This window comes from Podarcis melisellensis, assembly GCF_964234715.1.
Source record: "Podarcis melisellensis genome assembly, chromosome: Z".
In the NCBI taxonomy this organism is placed as follows: Eukaryota; Metazoa; Chordata; class Lepidosauria; order Squamata; family Lacertidae; genus Podarcis; species Podarcis melisellensis.
Window position 1 is genome coordinate 31,869,802 of NC_138547.1, and position 19,194 is coordinate 31,888,995.

Here is a 19,194-nt window from a genome sequence, read left to right on the forward strand (position 1 = left end):
CCCTGTCACTGGAAAGCTGATTCCAGAGTTGAACTCTGATGCTCAAATCAATCCTACCTTGCTAGCCTTCCCTTCTCTTTGTCTGCCACAAGTGACACGGGAAAGCAAAGGGCTAGCACTGTTGCCAGAATGAAAACAGCTTCAGAAGCACAGCTAAAAGCCAGAAGCAGTTAAGAGGGGGGACTGTTTCCCCTTTGGCTAGGCTGCCCTCTCAGCAAGACTAACGAGAGGAAAAGGCTGCTTGGATCCCTTTCATCTGCTTCGCTTTTGATCAAGTTGCTGGGTAAGCAGAAACACAAAGTGCGGCAGCCGCTTTCAATGGCAGTTCATGGCCCAGGACTCAGAGCCACTGGAAGATGATGCCTCAGCAGGAGGAAGATGAATCTCACAGGTGGCTCGGAAAGCAGCTGAGTAGGAGGCAGTATGACCATATATATATATATATATATATATATATATATATATATATATATGCTTTCGTATACACATACACACACACACACACACACACACACACCAGGAGCTGCAGATGGAAGGAACCAGCAAGTTTTAGTGGCAAGAATGCTGAAATCTGGGGGGCAGTAGCCAGGGTTGAAATCTTGCTCAGCTGCCAGGCCAGAGGTGAGTCAATGTTCCTTAGCCTGGTGCAACATACTGTTAAGGGTTTGTGGGCACCCTGACCTCTTCTAGGCTCCTGGGCGCTGGGGCTTAATCAGTGCTTTGAGAATTAAGGTGAGATGACAGGTGTTGGCTTTAGCAATGTGGAAATGCAGACTAAGCTGGCCTTTCCTGCTGGAGCAACACCTGGGCATAAGCCATTAAGAAATGCAAAGATGTTGATGCCCAGTCTTCAGCACATCAAGGGAGGACCCTAGAATCTGTGAGTTGCCAGGCTTACAGTGGGCAGAGATGGGTTTAGGATTCCAGCTTGCATGACATAGGCTGAAGGAAAACGAAGAGTGGCTGCATGGAGCTTGGGCTGTCTTCCTTTTGGGAAGAGGATGAATGGAGCGAGAACACAATGTGTGCTGAGTGGGAGAGGCTGCACCACTGTGCCTTGATTTTCTAACAAAACAGTCTTGGGTAAGCACCTGGACTCTCAGCAGAGATTCAACAGCAATATCTCAGCAGAGTGCAACAGCAATATCTTATGTTAAAATAGCCTTCCACCAACTTGCTCTCCTCCAGGTGTTTTGGGCTATATTAAAGTGTTGTCTGGGGCTGATGGGAGTTGTAGTCAAAAACATTTGGAGGGCACTGGAAGTGGGGATTGGTCCACTGGTATAAATGGAGCACCATCCCACCAATCTCAGTCCGCCCTCGGCTGGTCCTCACATGCGTCTTACTTGCAACTAGACCAAGCGGTGGCATTGCCTGTTAGCTTCCTCCACCGTAGTCCCAATCTTGACTTAGAAGTGTAGGAGGATGGGGATGAAACTTGAATGTTTAATTGCCTTGCCTTGGTTCTGGTTACACCAGCTGCCTCCCTGTCTCTGGGTACCAGCCACTTGATACCTAGTTGGAAGAGGCTGTTTTAAAGAAACCGCTGTACCTCTGTGAACAACTGCCCTGTCCAGTATGCCCAGAACCACAGATTGAAGCATCTTCTAGCCTAAGGCACTGAAGTATTCTCAGCCTCTGGATCTGTGCCCTCCACCCAGGTTGGCTATTGAACCTTTCTGGACAGGAAGGGCTATAATAAGACTTCCCGTCTGGGATAGGACTTTGCTTGAGAAACAATGGTCTTCCTAGATGTGGTGGTGTTTTGATGTGCTCTTTGACTCTGGCTTGGCTCTGACTCCTGAATTGGTCCCTCAACTCTTGACTCCCCAGCACAACTCTTGGCTCCTGGTTTCCAGCTTCTGGATTCCTAAGTCTATGACTTAATCCTTATACCTTACAGATCCTTTGTCTGGGAAACTAAAGTCTTCCTCTCTCCTTGATTCTACTCGTCTATTTTTCTCTCTGAGTGATGCCCATCCAATATGCAAAAAACCATAAGAATTACAAAAAATACAAAAATAATAAAACCCATTCAATTCAAAATTTTAAAACCCATTGGCCAGAAAACATACCATAACCAATTCTACCTGCAATCCAGCCAGAGGAAAAAGAGAAATTATTCAATGGAAGCCAACTGAAAGAGACCTTCCAAATGTCTGGAGTCTAGCAACTCACTGCAAACTACAGGAAAGGAATTCCAACACTGTGGAGCCATGACACCAAATGTCCTGTTTCTCATGGCCACCAACTCCACATATCTAGGGGATGAGCACAGGATGGTACAGGTGCAGACAGCTTAACAAATAATTGAGGCCCAAAATGCTTAGGGCTGACCATTGGCCTTAGCTAGCTGGGACTGAAGGGAGTTGTAGTCTACAACATTTGGAAGACACAATTTTGCTTACCCCTGGGCACACCTTTCAGGATATTCTTATCCTCCATGAATTTATCTCATAGTCTTTTACAGCCACTCAAATTGGTGGTCATCACTGCCTTCTATGTGAGAGAGTTCTATAGTTTTTTCTATGTGAAAGCGTGAAGTACTTTCCTTTTACCTGTCCCAAATCTTCCAAGATTCAGGTTCATTGCATATCCACAAATTCTAGTATTATGTGAGAGGGGAAAACTTTTATCTATCCCCTTTCCCCATGCAGTGCATAATTTTATGCAACACTATGATGTTGCCTGTTGCTTGCCTTTTATCTAAAGTAAAAAGCCCCAAATGCTTCAAATGTTCAAAAAAATAGTAATTAAACAAACAGAAAGCGCAAAGGACTTTACACCTGGAAGATACATGTCGGGGAATGCAACTGAGCAGCTGAATTTAAGTATGGGCAGTGCACAGGAGTTAAAACAGCACAGAAGGTTTATTAAACTGAAATAAGCAGGGAAATGTTGCCAAAGGCCACTAGGCTGGCTCAATATAAGGCATTTCCTTATATTTCTATAAACCACACCACTTCAATGGCACATAACTGCCCTCCTGTCAGTAGCCTCTTGGGGCCAATAAATTCGTTTGTGAGATTTGAAACTGCGTGTCCTTCCCTCCTGCTTTGGGCTGGCACTTAACGATTATTTCATTTACTGTATTTAGCTTTACAGCCTGCCGAAGGGTCTCGGGACACACATTTTGACCACTTTATGGTGAGAAGTTGGAGAGAGTTGGTGAAGGGGAAATGAGGCTTATACCTCTTCCACGACGAGCTTTGTCTGAAAACGAAATTGCTGCAAATATTAAATCCTTTCCCAGAGGACAGAGTGGCAGAAACTGGGAGATTTTTACTAGGAGGGGACTGGCATTGCTTTACAAGAACAAGACATTCCTCAAGGGAGTGGTGGGCAGAGACAGTAAAAACTGTAGTGGTGGCAGAGATAGCACTGACATCGAGGAGTCTTGTGGTACTCCCATTTATTTTGCACCCAGTGCACTCCCAGCACTGATTTGGGAAGCAGTGTACACCCAACATGAGTCGCAATCCATATCCATCCTGCAATTACCTGGGTGTTTCTTAGGAAATATACAGATGCATTTGGATGCGTGTTCTCCCAAGCCAGCTTCAATCCAAATTCAGAAAAGTAATTCCCTAACTGCATTTTAAGGCAGGAACGCATACATAGCCAAACACGTAACACATTTATTGAGGCATAAGGTTTTGTGAACTACAGCCCATTTCATCAGATGCATGAAGTGCTATCGTGAGTTGCAGATATAGTACATACTATAAGTGGGGAATTGTAAACAGTGAAGTCAGAAGTAAATGCAAAAAGAGTAAAGACAGCAATAATTACATTATTTACGTGTTTACCCAGAAAGAAGCCCAACTGTGTTTAATGAGGCTTACTCCCAGTTAAATGAGCTGAAAACTGCAATTTATGTTGATTAATCCATTAGATTAACAGCTTTTTGACCAACTAAAAAGGCATATATATATTTGTTTTTAAATACAACTTATAAACCTGCATGTAGAACAAGTATCATTTTAAGGAGAGTTCTGTCCTGTGCTAAAGAGAACATGCAATGCCTCTGCTAATAGGATCTTGACTGAAACAAATATGTGCACTGTTTAAAAAGTATGCTATCTTCAGAACTATCAGTTTTGCCCTGCTGCATGCAAATCATCAAAATATCTACAACCAAACTGATTTAAGATTTCTTTAATTGTGTGACAATCCCTAGGTGTTATTTTAACAGTGCTATCATTGCACACTGAGCTTTATAAGGCAAGGGAAGACAATGTTTTTGCTGCTGGACTCCAAATCCCATCAACCCCTGCCAGCATGGCCAAAGATATGGGATAATGGGAGTTGTAGTCCAACAGCATCCAGAGGGATGCTTACTACCCCAGTTATTGGGTAGGTTAGAAGTGGAACAGCAGGACCTTAAAATTTAAATGTTGACAATAAACAACAACAACAAAGGAGAAGGAGGAACGGGATCAAACTAGGTTAGAATGTATTGTGGTCTTTGTTCCTGGTGGGAAGAAGGATTAATTGGTCATGACAAAGACTTTTCAGGAAAGTTGTGTTCTGAGGAAGGATTTGGGCAGAGAGAAACATGGAATCACGTCAATCAGCCCACTATCCGCCAAATGTTCTTTAAAATTTACAAAGTGAAAATGAAGACTCTGGATCTCTTGACAGTTAATGTATCATTGGTCTCTGTTAAAGTGATCATGTGTACCCACGCCCTTGGCATAGAACCTGTGGGGCCGTCCAGACTCAACTCCCATCAAATCCCAGCAGCATGGCCCAATGGTCAGAGATGATGGGAGCTGGAGTCCAGTAACATCTGGAGGGCAACAGATTCCTCATCCTTCTCAGACAAAGAGCATTTTTTTACCACAGCCCCAGCAACCAACAGGCATTGGGTAGCCTACTGGAAACTGACCAGTGGCTGACCACTGGACCACAGGCTACTTACTTACTTTATTTATTTATTTGCAGGTTTATAAACTGCTTCACTGAACAAAGGTCACTGAACAAGCAAGATCACAGCGCAGCTTCATTTGATATACCTCCGGTTACAGATGCTTCGGGTTCTGTGATTTCAGGTTGCGCACCGCACCAAACCCGGAAGTACCGGAACGGGTTACTTCTGGGTTTCAGCGCCTGTACAGAAGCGCTAAATCATGACCTGTGCGTGTGCAGATGCTGTGGGTTGCGAATGTGCTTCCCGCACGGATCACATTGGCAACCTGATCGTCCACTGTATATATTTTCTCTATCCACTTTCTTGATGCTATGTATGCTTTTATGAACATCTATTATGTCACCTCTTACTTGCCTTTTTCCTCTAGCACCTCTCCTTCCCGCCTATCCTACACCCAAGTATCTGCCACTTGAGGCAGCTGCCTCACCCTGCTTAATGGTTGGGCTGGCCTTGTTAGGAAGATAACCAGTGGGTGTGCATGCAGAGGTGGGGAAGGTGGCTTCTCCAGAGGAAACTAATTCAAGTAAACTAAATAACCAGTTATCGAATTGGATTCCACTGCAATAGATCAGTATCTCTACTTCCATTATTAAAAAGAAGAAGAAAAAGCAGCAGCTTGTTCAAGGAACCGCTTCTTAATTTAGTAACTGAAAATCAATAGCCCATTAAGAAGAAACTAATTGCTATGGCTTCTCCCAGTGTACTGCCTTGGTAAACAAAGCAGCGAACTAATTCACTATTAATTGTTCTGCCTTTGGAAATGGTACAGCATTAAAGTGCTCTCTTGCCTTCAGATGTACTAGATGAGGGTTCATTGTTGATGAAGTCATGGCTCTTGCCGCTTAATAGCTACAGGGAAGTATTAATCTGTTGGCATCTGGTTTTTACAGGGTGTAATGAGAGGGCTGGGAGCAGCTAGAAAAGGCATGTGGTAGGGGAGACAAGACACCCTTAGAAAACCAAACAAAAGGTGCCTGATTGGCATCTTCTGAGACATAAAGGCTTTCAGAGGCTGCCTCCCAGAGCCCTCACACCTCCTTCCCAAGGCCAATGATACCCACTCTCCATTTATGTATTTGTTCCCCCACCTCACCCCCGTAAACCTGAGATCATGTAAGTGAAAGCGGTGCAAGTTCCAAGTTTACTATAATAATAAATTTTTTAAGATGTTCTTATCATGTCCATATTTTATTTTAAATTGCATTGTTTTGCTGCTTTACTGTCTGCTGCCTTGGGCTCCTTTGGGAGGAAGGGTGGGATAGAAATTTAATAAAGAGTAAGAATTTCCTCTTTCCTCCCTTCCTGCTTCGCATGCTGCTGCCTCCCTCTTGCCTTGCTGTCTAACCAACTTCCACTCCCATCTGAGCCTACACACTGTGTAAAAAGGAAGGTTCTGCTTCTCACGTCTGTTGGTAGCACAACTCGTGCCTTGTGTGCCAAGGTCCCTAGTGTACTCTACAGGGTTGTTGTGAGAAACGTAACTTCTACCCTGAGCTCCCTGGAGCAAAGGAGGAGATATAAACGTAATATATTTACATAAGGACCGCCAGCAATGGTAGGAGTAGAGCAGCAGCGCTACAACTGTAGAGCAGGCAAACTTTCGCCTTCTCTTCCTGTTCTACATTTGCTGCTGCTCTCCCTGCAAGGAGAGGAAAGCCCATGGATGATCCCTGGATGAGGACCCCCCCCCACGCTGATTCACAGCAGCTGGACTTGTAAAATGTGGGTTGTTTTGTTTTGTTTTATATATTTACTTACTCTTCCATAATGGAACCTGAAGCGAGGCACAGGTCCATCCAGATATTGAACAGACCTGCTAAGCTTCAGCAAAGGTGCTGGCCTTACATCCTGGGTTACTTGGAATATGTTCAACAGTTGTCCATGATGGTGGAACCAGCTTGGAAGGGTGTCGCTTCATAGTCTTGCATTACACTGCAGAAAGTCTGGTGAGTGGTCTACAGTGTAGTTTTATTCCTACCCCCCCTCAAGCAACTGCTCTCCCACCTGATCCGCAACACACATACAAGACACACCAACATGCCCTCACCATCGCGAATTTGCAACCAACACATACCTCCACCTGCTGACAGATCTGTATCAGTTTGGCCATCTGATTTTCTAGTTCGCTATTGCGTTTAACGAGGTTGGTGAGGTTCATCTCCAGTGTTTGCTGCAGGCACAGAAAGGAGAGGGGAGACAAAGGGGGGGGGGGAACAGAACAAAGAATAAACATCAATAAGTCACAAACAACAAGATCAATGAAACAATGAGCCCTGGAGGCTCAAATGCAGGGCAGCGAAATATGGGCAGTTATATACAACAAAAATATGCATGTCTTCTTAAAGCTCCACTTTCTCCTGCTATTGGCTGAGCTGCTGTAATGGAATATTCTTTGGATGTGCTAACTTCTGAGGGTAAAGGTTTTCGAGCATTAAACAATTTCAGTTCTGGAAGGAAGTGAGGGGTCAGTTGGCAAAGGAGGGAAACAAAAACCTACACAATGTCATATGAACTGTGGGCTGAGTGCTAGGAAGCCATGTAAAAATGGTCCAGGAAGAGGACAGGGATGTCAGAAGCGAGGAAAGGAAACAGAGTAGACAAAGCTTTGAGAAGAATTTAAGAACTCCTTACAAAAAAGAAGTAGTCAAGATGACTGAACTACGTAGCCCCCCCCCACTGTCTATTCTGACGGTTAGTCTCAGCAGAAGTTCTTTTCAACCCTAATTAGTCCCCTTCTGACCTACAGACTTCAGATTCTCCCTGGATCAAAAGATGTGATGAAATTACATGGTGTAAAAATACAACGTAATAATAAATGGATCTGAGATATGCTTAATTGGTAAGATTGAGGGAAAGAGGGAAGGACAGGCAAAGGAGAAAGGTGGTCTGAACCTCTTCTTTTTTAAGACTTCTCAAAAGAACTAAGAGCAGAAATAGGGAACCTTTGGCCCTCCAACAGTTGCTTTGCTACAATTCCAAGCATAGACAATGACCAGTTGTAATTCAGCAACATCAGGAGGGCCACAGGTCCCCCAGATGGGGCCAAGAAACAGGAAGGAGTACCCCACAACCTGACAAGGCCCAACACTGATACCTGCCTTGGGTCCCCATTTCAGCCTTCCTCCCCCACAACACACACCAGGCAGCTGAGTTTAGGAGTGGCCATTTTATTTCCCACAATGCCCCAGACAAGGCTTCTCCTCAAGAGAGTCTGGGAGTTGCCAGTTAAGTTTTCTCACAATCCCCTTGATGCTATGTCATGTCTGCTCCATTATGGTCCTTCCGCTGCCTGACACTTCTGAGTCACAATGTACGCAGAGTTAAAGGAGATTAACAGAGGGCAGTTTACTGAGAGCTCCCTCAAAATTTAGAGTCAGCCCTGCTTTGATGCCTGTGAGTCAGGAATCCACAGGAATCAGAGGGACCCAAGGGAGATAAAAGGCGAATCTAGTTTTTGATCTCAGTCCAAGGCTGCAAACACACCATTCAGTGAAAGTGCAGTTATAGCATACCCCACAAAAATCCTGGAAACTGTAAAGGTAAAGGTACCCCTGACCATTAGGTCCAGTCGCGGATGACTCTGGGGTTGCGTGCTCATTTCGCTTTATTGCCTGAGGGAGCCGGCGTCCCGCTTCCGGGTCATGTGGCCAGCATGACTAAGCCCTTCTGGCGAACCAGAGCAGTGCACAGAAACACCGTTTACCTTCCTGCTGGAGTGGTACCTATTTATCTACTTTTACTTTGACGTGCTTTCAAACTGCTAGGTTGGCAGGACCAGGGACCAAGCAACGGGAGCTCACCCCGTCGTGGGGATTCAAACCGCTGACCTTCCAATTGGCAAGCCCTAGTCTCTGTGGTTTAGACCACAGCACCACCCGTGTCCTCTGGGAACTGTAATTTAGCCCTAATAGAGCTGCAATTTCCAGGATCTTTAACAAACTACAGTTCCCAGGATTCTTGGGGGGGGGGGTGCTTAGTATGTACAAAGCCCAAGCTAAGCCTTCTTTAGGTGCGGAAATTCCACAATGGGTGGAGGCATGTAGGCCTCAGCCTCTCACCATCACTCTGGAGCGGGTGGGGATGAGGAGTTTGATTTTACTTGTGCGAAGTAAAAACAGTGACATGGGGTGGGGGTGGGGAATCAAGACCCCCTCCCCAGTTCTTTAATTCTTTCCACAGAAAATGTTCCATTTATATGTAAAAGAAATGAAACATATCAAACTTGAGGATGGGGGAAAGAAACAGATTTCAGGTTTTTAGGCACCTCCCTTCTCCTGTGTTACCATCAAAAATGTTGGAAGTCGGTTAAGGCACAAGAACTTTTGAGTTTGTTAGCAAACCTGGCTGTGATTCCTATGTTTAAATAAGGGGTTATGTGTGGTTCTAGTGCTGTAAAATATAATTGCCTCCCATTTGTTGCTGTAGAAATTGCTTAGCATTCATGCTTTGTTGCACCAGTAAATATTCAGATTATGCATTTTATTCCTGTCTGCCCCCCAGCTACCAGAATGTGGTCTTTGCATTCCTGTTATCTCCAGTCAGGGATGTATACACAGTGTGCTAAAAAGAAAATAAATTCTGCGCCAAGGCAACACAGCCTTTGGTTTCCGCCTTGGTAAATTGTTTTCTTTTCTTCCACAAAGCCATAACCCATCAACCTTCGCAAATCAACATCACAAATCTGATAAAGCAGAGTATTACCTAGGAAACTTCACACTACAATGAACCAGCTAGCTTCCTCCTTTTTATTTTTGAGATTATTAATTGTAACGCAAACACATCAATCAGAAGAAAACCTGCAAGGTTTTTCTATCCATCTTTTACAGCTCTGATCTTCTTCCATAAAGAAGCTCCTCCCTGTTAAGATACTTTGAACCTTGGATACATTTAGGCACACTCATCTATCTCCATAAACACCACAAGAGTTAATTTAATGTGTGGAAAAGAAGAAGAAAGATGGAAGGGCAGAAGAAAAGTAGAGAAGAACAGAAAGAAAGAAAGAAAGAAAGAAAGAAAGAAAGAAAGGAAGGAAGGAAGGAAGGAAGGAAGGAAGGAAGGAAGGAAGGAAGGAAGGAAGGAAGGAAGGTATTACCAGATGGTCCTCAATATACTACAACTTTTATTCATTCACATATTGAGTTAACATTGATAAAATATTTAAAAGCCAGCTTCAATTGCCATGACTGCAAGAAATCCAGCATCTGTCAGGGACTGGGCAGAGAAGAAAAGGTGGAGACAGCCTCTGCAGCCTGAACCTTCCAGAGAAGAGGAAGAAAGTATAGATTTACAACAGTGGTTTGCAGGAGGTCATACCTCAGAGGTAGATGAGGGGCAAAGATGGGAGAGGAGGAGGGGGAGGCAGAGCCGGAGCAGCTGGCTGACATGTTACCACTAGAAAGCATTCCAGATGCCCCTTCTCCCAGAACCCGGGGAGCAATAAAAGTAGGAGAGCAAAGGGCTTGGAGACAAATGTCCCTATGTGGCCACCGTAAGGTGAGTGGTGCTGTTGACGATTGAGGAGAGAAGGGGTGGTGGTGATTATTCGGAGCATCATCATTACTCCAAGAGGCTGCATTTCTAAGCCTCTCTGTGTGAATATTGAATAAAATACCTTGGTAAGAACTTTCCTTGTCTATCTATTTCTGGCAGCCTATCATGGAGGGATCTGATTCCCTGATGCCTGACAGCATCACATGGATCTGCCGTCTTGTTCATATTCATTACAAAGGGGATAGCCATCTTGGAGCCCTCCAGGTAGATAGTGCTAAACTGCAACACCAACCCATCAGCCCCAGACAGCCAGGTCAGTTGTTGGGGTGATGACACATACATCCCAAATTAATTTTGCTTTTAGCTCAACAGATGTTACTACTGAAAGCATTGTCAATCTAACAAAGCATTTGGGTCTGGGTAGAAACAAAATGCCGACAAACTATAAAACACAGCAAGGTGTGAAGATGAGACATGCAGAACCAGCCAAGAACCTAAATAATCTATCACAGATGATTTTGAAAGGGTAGGAAAGGAAGAGCAGAATGACTGACTGGCTAAAGCAGGGTGATTTCGGCTCTGACTGGTGAGGAAGACCAAAGCAGCCTACATAAAAGCTCCAAAATGGAATCATCAAGTATTGCTAACACAAGAGATGAATTCCAAGATCAGCTTCCCCTCTGGCCCCCCACCGATCCGGAAGACATCCATGATTTGATCGTTAAACTCAAAACAGGGAAAGCACCTGGGCCAGACCTGATCCCGGCAGAAGCTATAAAATACCACGCGGACTGGTGGGCCAAAGTCCTGGCGACCATCTTCGATGCCGTTAACAACTCTGGAATGATCCCGGAAGTATGGAAGGACGCTGTTATCGTTCCAATCCACAAAAGGGGCTCACCAGATGACCCGGGGAATTACAGAAGTGTCAGTCTGCTCTCAATAGTGGGGAAACTGTATGCCCGCTTCCTGCTGAACAGACTTATCCAATGGTCCGAAGAGAAAAAATTAATTGGGCCCGAACAAGCTGGATTCCGCCCCAAACAGTCAACAATTAATCATATTCTAATTTTACAGCATCTTGCCTGGAAATATTCCACCCCAAAGGGTGGCCAACTCTGTGTGGCATTCATTGACCTAAGGGCAGCATTCGATAGTATCCCCAGGAGCATCCTCTGGGAAAAACTCACCCGCTGGGGCATCGACAGAAGGCTTCTCTGGCTAATAATCAAACTCCATGAGAACTCAGCGGCTAGAGTGAGATTCACCCCGGAGGGTGATCTCACCAATTCAATTCCCATTAACAGAGGTGTCCGACAGGGTTGTATATTGGCTCCATTCCTGTTCAATTTGTTCATAAGCGACATGAGGACTCCCCTAATAGAGGCTCAAGAAAGGATTCATGCACCCCGCCTAGCACTTTATCGCTGCCCTTTGTTACTATATGCGGACGACGCAATCATCCTTTCCTTTTCTAGAGTAGGTCTCAGGAGGGCCTTGAAATTTTTTGGATCATATTGTAACGCAAATTCCCTTACAATTAATTATGGGAAATCTAAGATACTAGTTTTCTCAAAGAGCCGGAAACTCCATAATTGGAAAATTGATGGGAGAGCCATCGAACAAGTCTATAAATTCCAATATTTGGGAGTTTGGTTACAACATAACCTTAGATGGAAGGCCCATGTAGCCTATGTTACAAATAGAGCCAAAGCTATCTCCTTGGCGATCTTGCGATTCTTCTTCACCGATGGGGCCCTTCATATCCCATCGGCGTTGAAAGTCTTCAAGGCCAAGGTGATTCCGACAATTGCTTATGCCATCTCAATTTGGGGGACTTTTGTCAATCTATCTCACCTAGAGGTTATTCAAAATCAGTTTTTAAGAGGGATATTGAAACTGCCCAACTGTGTAAGTAATACAGCGTTACGCATGGAACTTAACACTGTATCCCTGGAAAACGCTCTGTGGAAGCACATACTTTGTCACTGGTTATCTCTATGGCACAATCTCCCAAACTTGTACTTGATACAATGTATGTGGAGAGATGATTTCCAGAGCCCATGGGTAAAAAATTTACAGCTGAAAATTACGGCAATGGGAATCTCCCCATCCAAATTACTAGAGCAGGACATAGTTCCAGCTAAAAGAACAGTAACCTGTAAACTAGAGGAGATGGACTTGCAGCAGAAAATGGTCTTGGGCAATGGTACCTGCTCACCTCTAAACCTTGGTTTATTACCCCTCTTAAGGCTCCCAAACTATTTGAATTCCTTAACTTCTTCGGCTCATAGATATGCCTTTATAAAGGCAAGATTCAACACCTTCCCATCGAACGTGCTGAGAAATAGATTCTCCAATGGACAGTTATCGCTCTTATGTGATTGTAATTGTGGGGCACCGGAATCGTTGCATCACATAATTCTTGATTGTGCTTTTCACTTATCGGCCAGGAGCAAGTTTCTTGCTCAATATCTTAAGGGAATTGCCGATGATACGACTGAAGCCAAACTGAGATATCTATTAAATGATGATGACCCCCTAAGATCACTCATGGTTGCCAGATTCTTGATCAGCGTCCTATCCCTAAAGAAGAGAAACGGACTCTTGTGTGGTTCGGATAATCCCTTTAAACCATGATCTATGTTTTAGGATGTATTTAGGTAATATCACCATTGATGTCTTCTATTAATTTATGAGCAGAGAGCGATGTTTATGTTACAAATTTATTGTAATGTATGATGTTGGTCTTTTGTTTTTGTTTTGCTTTGGTTCTTGTCTGTTTTTTTGTAAGTTTTGGAGGTTTTAAATTTGGAGGTTCAAGTACATTATGGTGGTATGGGAAACTGTCGTGTGATGGGCCAATGGCCGTAATAAAGATCAATCCAATCCAATCCAATGGAATCATCAAGGGGTGGGGTGTCTAGAGAATCAGTGTGTTACATATTCTCCCTGTCCTTCGTCTTCCGTTCCATCCAGCACTTCCTTTATATCAACCTAACAGCATCAACAGATGGGGATGAAGGCGCGCGCACACATACACACACACTGGAACAGGGAAGGTTGGATAAGGATAGCCAGGCCGAAAGTTCCCCTGAAAAGGTTTGTGCATTTGATTGCTGCTCTAATACCACATTCCACAAAGCTCCTTCGTTAAAAAGAAAAAGCTTTTATCCCTTCAGGTGGTGCTGGGTGTCATAAGTAGGAAGAGTGCTATTGCATTCAAGTTCTGCTTGTGAGCTTCCTGTAGGTGTTTGGACACCATGAGAACAGGAAGCTGGACTAGATCTAGAAGGACTCATCTGACATTCTTAACTGGGAGACAGACATTGCAGTGAAAGGGAGTGTGCATTTGGCCTGTACAAAGAACCCCCAAGCATAGTTTCTATGGGGTGCTGAAGTGTGGCAAAGTGTGCTCCTGAATGCCAGCTGTTGGGAATCACAACTGCACTCAGGTCTTGCCTGTGGGCATCCCAAAGTCCCAATTTGGCCACTAAGGTAACAAGGATGCTGTACTTAGATGGGTCTTTGGCCTCATCAGGCAGGGTTCTTAGGTTCTTACGTAAAGCATGTCCAGTTGAGGACGGCTCCAATAGCCAAAACATGGACCAATAAGATGACTGCTGTCAGAAAAGATAGGGAAGGCTGGGACCAACTCTCCCTGACACAATCTGTACTTGAATAACAAAAAAACATTTCAGTGTTATTTAAACACTGGAAGAAGCAAAAGGAAGATGACATTTGACTCCCTTCTGCAGCTCACTGTCCAAGTAAGCCAGGCATGTAGAGACAATGAGAGCTGTGCATTCTGGGTGCCTTGTCTTCCCTGATGTCGTTCCACTTTCAGTATAGAACTGTGTCTCCAGTAAGGAGCAACTCTGGGACAGATTCAGACCAGCAACTGAGGGGGTAAAACAGATGTATGCAAGTGGTGGTCATTCAAGGGAAACAGAGTCCTGCATTTACTCAAGTAAGGTAAAGGTAAAATGTACCCCTGACCGATAGGTCCTGTCATGGACGACTCTGGGGTTGCGGCACTCATCTTGCTTTATTGGCCGAGGGAGCTGTACAGCTTCCAGGTCATGTGGCCAGCATGACTAAGCTGTTTCTGGCGAACCAGAGCAGTGCACGGAAACGCCGTTTACCTTCCCGCCAGGGCGGTACCTATTTATCTACTTGCACTTTGACGTGCTTTCGAACTGCTAGGTGGGCAGGAGCAGGGACGAGCAACGGGAGCTCACCCTGTTGCGGGGATTCGAACCGCCGACCTTCTGATTGGCAAGTTCTAGGCTCTGTGGTTTAACCCACAGCGCCACCCACGTCCCTTATTTACTCAAGTACAAACAAGCAATATGGCTTGTTGTCGATATCATCCTGCCTAGCCAGACCTTTCTTTACCCATGTTTCCATGGAAAACATGAATATCAGTCTGTTTTTAGGGGGACACCCATAAATAAAATATTCACAGGGTCCCTCCATTTGTTGTGCATTCGTGATTATTTGTGCTCATGATGGTATTGAGGTAGTTAGACGTGAACCCACGTTTGATACTGTTTGCGTCTGCAAAAAAATTGGGGCGGTCATATGGCTTCAATTCCTATCAGTGCATTTAGTGCTACTTCCTGCTGAAATCTTGCAACTTTTCTTGCCACAAATGTTCCAGTTTGGGTTTTTGGCACCACTTCATATACTGTTAACATTTGGTGGAGCTGGTCTGTTTGCTTGCTTGTTTTCAGCAGGGGGCTGGTCCACTGTCCCTCAGACCTTGGGGGGGGGGAGAGAGACTATATTTTTAAAAAATATATATGAATGAATTCCTATTCCCTACAAATAAACCAGAGATGCATTTTAAATAAAAGCACACATTCTACACATGTAAAAACATGCTGATTCCTAAACCACTCACAGGCCAGATTTAGAAGGCGATTGGGCCTTAGTTTGCCTACCTATGTTCTAAAGCTTGCATTTGACACAGGTGAACACTTTGCTACCTGCACCATCTTTCTGAAACCAGTTTACTGAATGTACACTGGTGTGGGCTCCCTCCAAAACAAACTACATATAACTGTGCAGTAGAATATGAGTCACACCAACATGGAGAATGCAATGGAACCATTTAAAGCAAGAAGGAATGGACAGGAGGAGGTGCTGAACCCTGCTTCCCTCCAGACATTTCCCCCCCCCCCCAAAAAAGGAGAAAAAATAGCAGGGGGAGACTATTTTGGTGTGAAAAGCAGAGCCCCCCCCCATTTTGCCACCTGTTTTGTAGGAACTTGTCACCAACCCAATTCTAATATATGGCCTTGCTATCCTTCAATCTAATTAGCTGGTGAGTGGGTGGGTGTAATTACTCAGATCCCCACATCTGGGCTTTCCAACCTGGTTCCTTATTTCAAGGAATGACTTCCTTATTTATGAAGCTTCTTTATTTCTGAGATGAATCATATCTGCAAAAAGCAACTTTAATTTAATATGTTACTAGGACTGCATTTTCTAACGAAGTGCTGTTAAAGTTCTGAAACAAGTAATGCATCATTTTCTTGCATTGACACGAAGTATTTCTTATTTTGGAGCTCTTCAAGTAACAAGCCTGCCCACCCGTCTAAACTTATAATATTTTTCTTCTTTGAAAACTAGTGACTTTTCATTAATTACTGCAAAGCTAAGATTCAAGCACGTGCAAATAGAAATCAAGATTTTCTTATGTTGCACCTGTGTTTTATGAAGTCCAAATAAATTTGTTTTAAAAACAAAAGCAATCATTTTTTGATAATGTGAGCCTGTATAGGCTTTGCTTAGAGTTGATCCATTGATATGAATGGCCACCTCATGAGAAGAGAAGGCCACCTCATGAGAAGAGAAGACTCCCTGCAAAAGACCCTGATGTTGGGCACAAGGAGAAGGGGACGACAGAGGACAAGATGGTTGGACAGTGTTCTCAAAGCTACAAACATGAGTCTGACCAAACTGCGGGAGGCAGTGGAAGACAGGAGTGCCTGGCGTGCTCTGGTCCATGGGGTCACGAAGAGTCGGACACGACTAAACGACTAAACAACAACAAGTCAATTATGTCCATTAATTTCAGTGGATCTACTCTTGAGTACAACTTGGGATTGGGTACAACCCTGCTTTTTTATCTAGCTTTGCTTAACTACATTGGCCCATGCATTAGTAGCCATGTGACTGGATTATTGCACTATGTTTTGTCTGAAAGCTGCAACTACTGCAGAATGCAGCAGCACACCTTTTGTACATAATGTTTGTGGGATAACCAGTCTCACATAACCAACAGGCTTAAATCTGATTAACACACAAAGGGATTAATACCTTTCACGGCTTGACTAGATCACTCCCCCTCACTTTGGGAGGAAGATAATCAAGGCCTTTGTTCACCCTCAGTCAATGCTTTCCCCCCTAGAAAAATAGGTGCCGGTACTCGCCATGAAGTTGTCACAGTAAGTGCCACATTTTTAACAACAACAAAAAGAAGTGCTGGTATTGCATACCCTTGAGTACCCCCTGAAAAAAGCACTGCCTGAGAAATGCTCTGTGTAAACAGATATGAGCTGGTTGCTTCAAGCTCAGACCACATGACTCTAACAAGCCACTATTGAGTTCCTATACAGTGGTACCTCGCAAGACGAATGGCTCGTAAGACGAAAAACTCACAAGACGAAAGAGTTTTTCATTTTTTGAGTTGCTTCGCAAGATGAATTTCCCCATGGGCTTGCTTCGCAAGACGAAAACGTCCTGCAAGTTTGTTTCCTTTTTCAATGGATTGATTTTCAATGCATTCCTATGGGAATCCGTGCTTCGCAAGATGAAAAATTCGCAAGATGAAAAAACTCGCAGAACAAATTAATTTCATCTTGCAAGGTACCACTGTACCAATAATTTAGGAACTTTCACCACTTTGTAACTAAGCCAAGATTTATTGCCTATGTAACTTTTTCCTGAAATGCACATAGGAGAGTTTGTAAGTAAATCATTTTTAACTTACTAAATGTGTGTGGGGTTTCTTTTTCTGTGCTAAGGGAAGAGGAGGACTTTGGAAGGAACTTAGAATGGGCCATTTTATAAGTCTAACAGCCTATATATTTCCATGCTTCACTTTGCTGCATATTTTGTTATTTTAAATCTCTGCTGGTGCTCTCACCAAAAAGTACTTGCCCCAAACTTGGATCTAGGCATCCAGGAATTCTCCTTTTACCTATTTTTCCCCTTGCCACCAACAATCTGGGGATTGCACTGGCTTCCTACACATTACCAGTCCAAATTTAAGATTTTATAGTTAGAGCATAAAGTCCGGAAAAAATATAATTGGAACAGATTACACGTTACTTGGCCTTTCTCACAAACCTTGTCTCCATAACAACTCAAGGCCCTACATGGCTTTCATCACACTTATTTCTCTTCTTTTATATATCCCTCCCTGCTTTTATATCTTCACTCTTGAAACCTCACCACCTTCCATTCATCGAAGGTCTCTTGCTCTGTCAAATGGCATTTTCTTCCTTGCTCCTCTACGTACTTTGAGCTACCCCACATAACACTCTTGAGATCCCTTCTCCAAAGCCTGTGGCACAGCCCTCTTAGATCTCATGCCTTACTATAACTCAGACTGTAACTAAGTCTAAGCCAGAGGTTGGCAAAGTTTTTGTGGCTTGGGACAGTACACGGATCCGCATATGCCATGGCGGAATCGGAGTGTGTGTGTACACGCATGCGCAAATGCCATTTTCGGCACTCGTTCCGGTGCGGAAAAGGTGTGCACAGCTTCCCATTGGCTGCAGGAGCTTCCTGCAGCCAATGGGAAGCCGGCCAGCATCGCGGAAGGCAGTCCCCGCTCTATTCCGCACCGGTTTAGCACGGCGCACAGAAGCTGACTGAGTGGGCAGCGGGGGTCCCTGAGCAGGTGTCGGGGTCCATGGACCGGTTAAACAACCCCCATGGGCCGCTTGTGGCCCATGGGCCTTAGGTTGCCCACCCCTGGTCTAAGCACATGCAACTGAAACAAGCTTCATTGTTTGCCCTTGCCTCCACCTCCATTCCTCTGTTATGTCCCCTGTACTGAATTTGAGACTGTAAGCTCTTCGTGACAAGGAACATGCCCTCTTGAACGCTGTAAGCACCATGCTGACCGATGGCACCAAATAAAGAATTAATAACTACACACAGACGCACTGGGGATCATAGAATCATATGATTCTCCTCCAGTGAAGGAGAGGTCTCCATCTTCTGAGGGAGTCCATTCCACTTGTCAAACAGCTCTTACCATCAGAAAGTTCCTCCAGAGGTTTTACCACTGTACTTGAAGATGCCTATCACATATCCTTTCATAAGGCATACACTCCAACTTTCTGTCTCTCTCTCTCTCCCCCCCCCCTTTCTCTGACACACACATACACACACCTACAAACCATGACAATTGCATTTCTCCACAAAAAGGGAGCCTGGGGGTATGAGATGTTTGTGACTCATACCCCTCCTGGCTCAAAGTGGCTTAAGCAGAAAACACTAAGTAAGTCTTGCGCTGTTTTATTCCAGCCTTCCGTCCTGAGTGACTAATCAGAATAAAGAGTCAGTCTCAGGTAAGGAGTGGGGGGGGGGGAGAATATATATTCAGTTCACGTTCAAAGGCAAACCAACCTAATTTGCACTTCCTGAAACAATACACAAAAGAAAACACAGCCGTCATATGAAATATGCGCTTTGTGGTTTTCTCCTGCAGTTCTACAGCCAAGAGGTATGCATAAACATACACATACCAT

The 19,194-nt window shown here is 44.3% G+C and overlaps 1 protein-coding gene across 1 annotated transcript in view; it reads right to left on the reverse strand.

Moving 5' to 3' along the window:
• The window catches only part of MID2 (midline 2), a 204,949-nt gene that overhangs the window by 47,240 nt on the left and 138,515 nt on the right, over positions 1–19,194 (reverse strand). Inside the window, exon 3 of the mRNA XM_081897400.1 lies at positions 7,008–7,103. Within this exon, the coding sequence (XP_081753526.1) occupies positions 7,008–7,103 (96 nt within the window). The remainder of the gene's footprint in view (positions 1–7,007; positions 7,104–19,194) is intronic.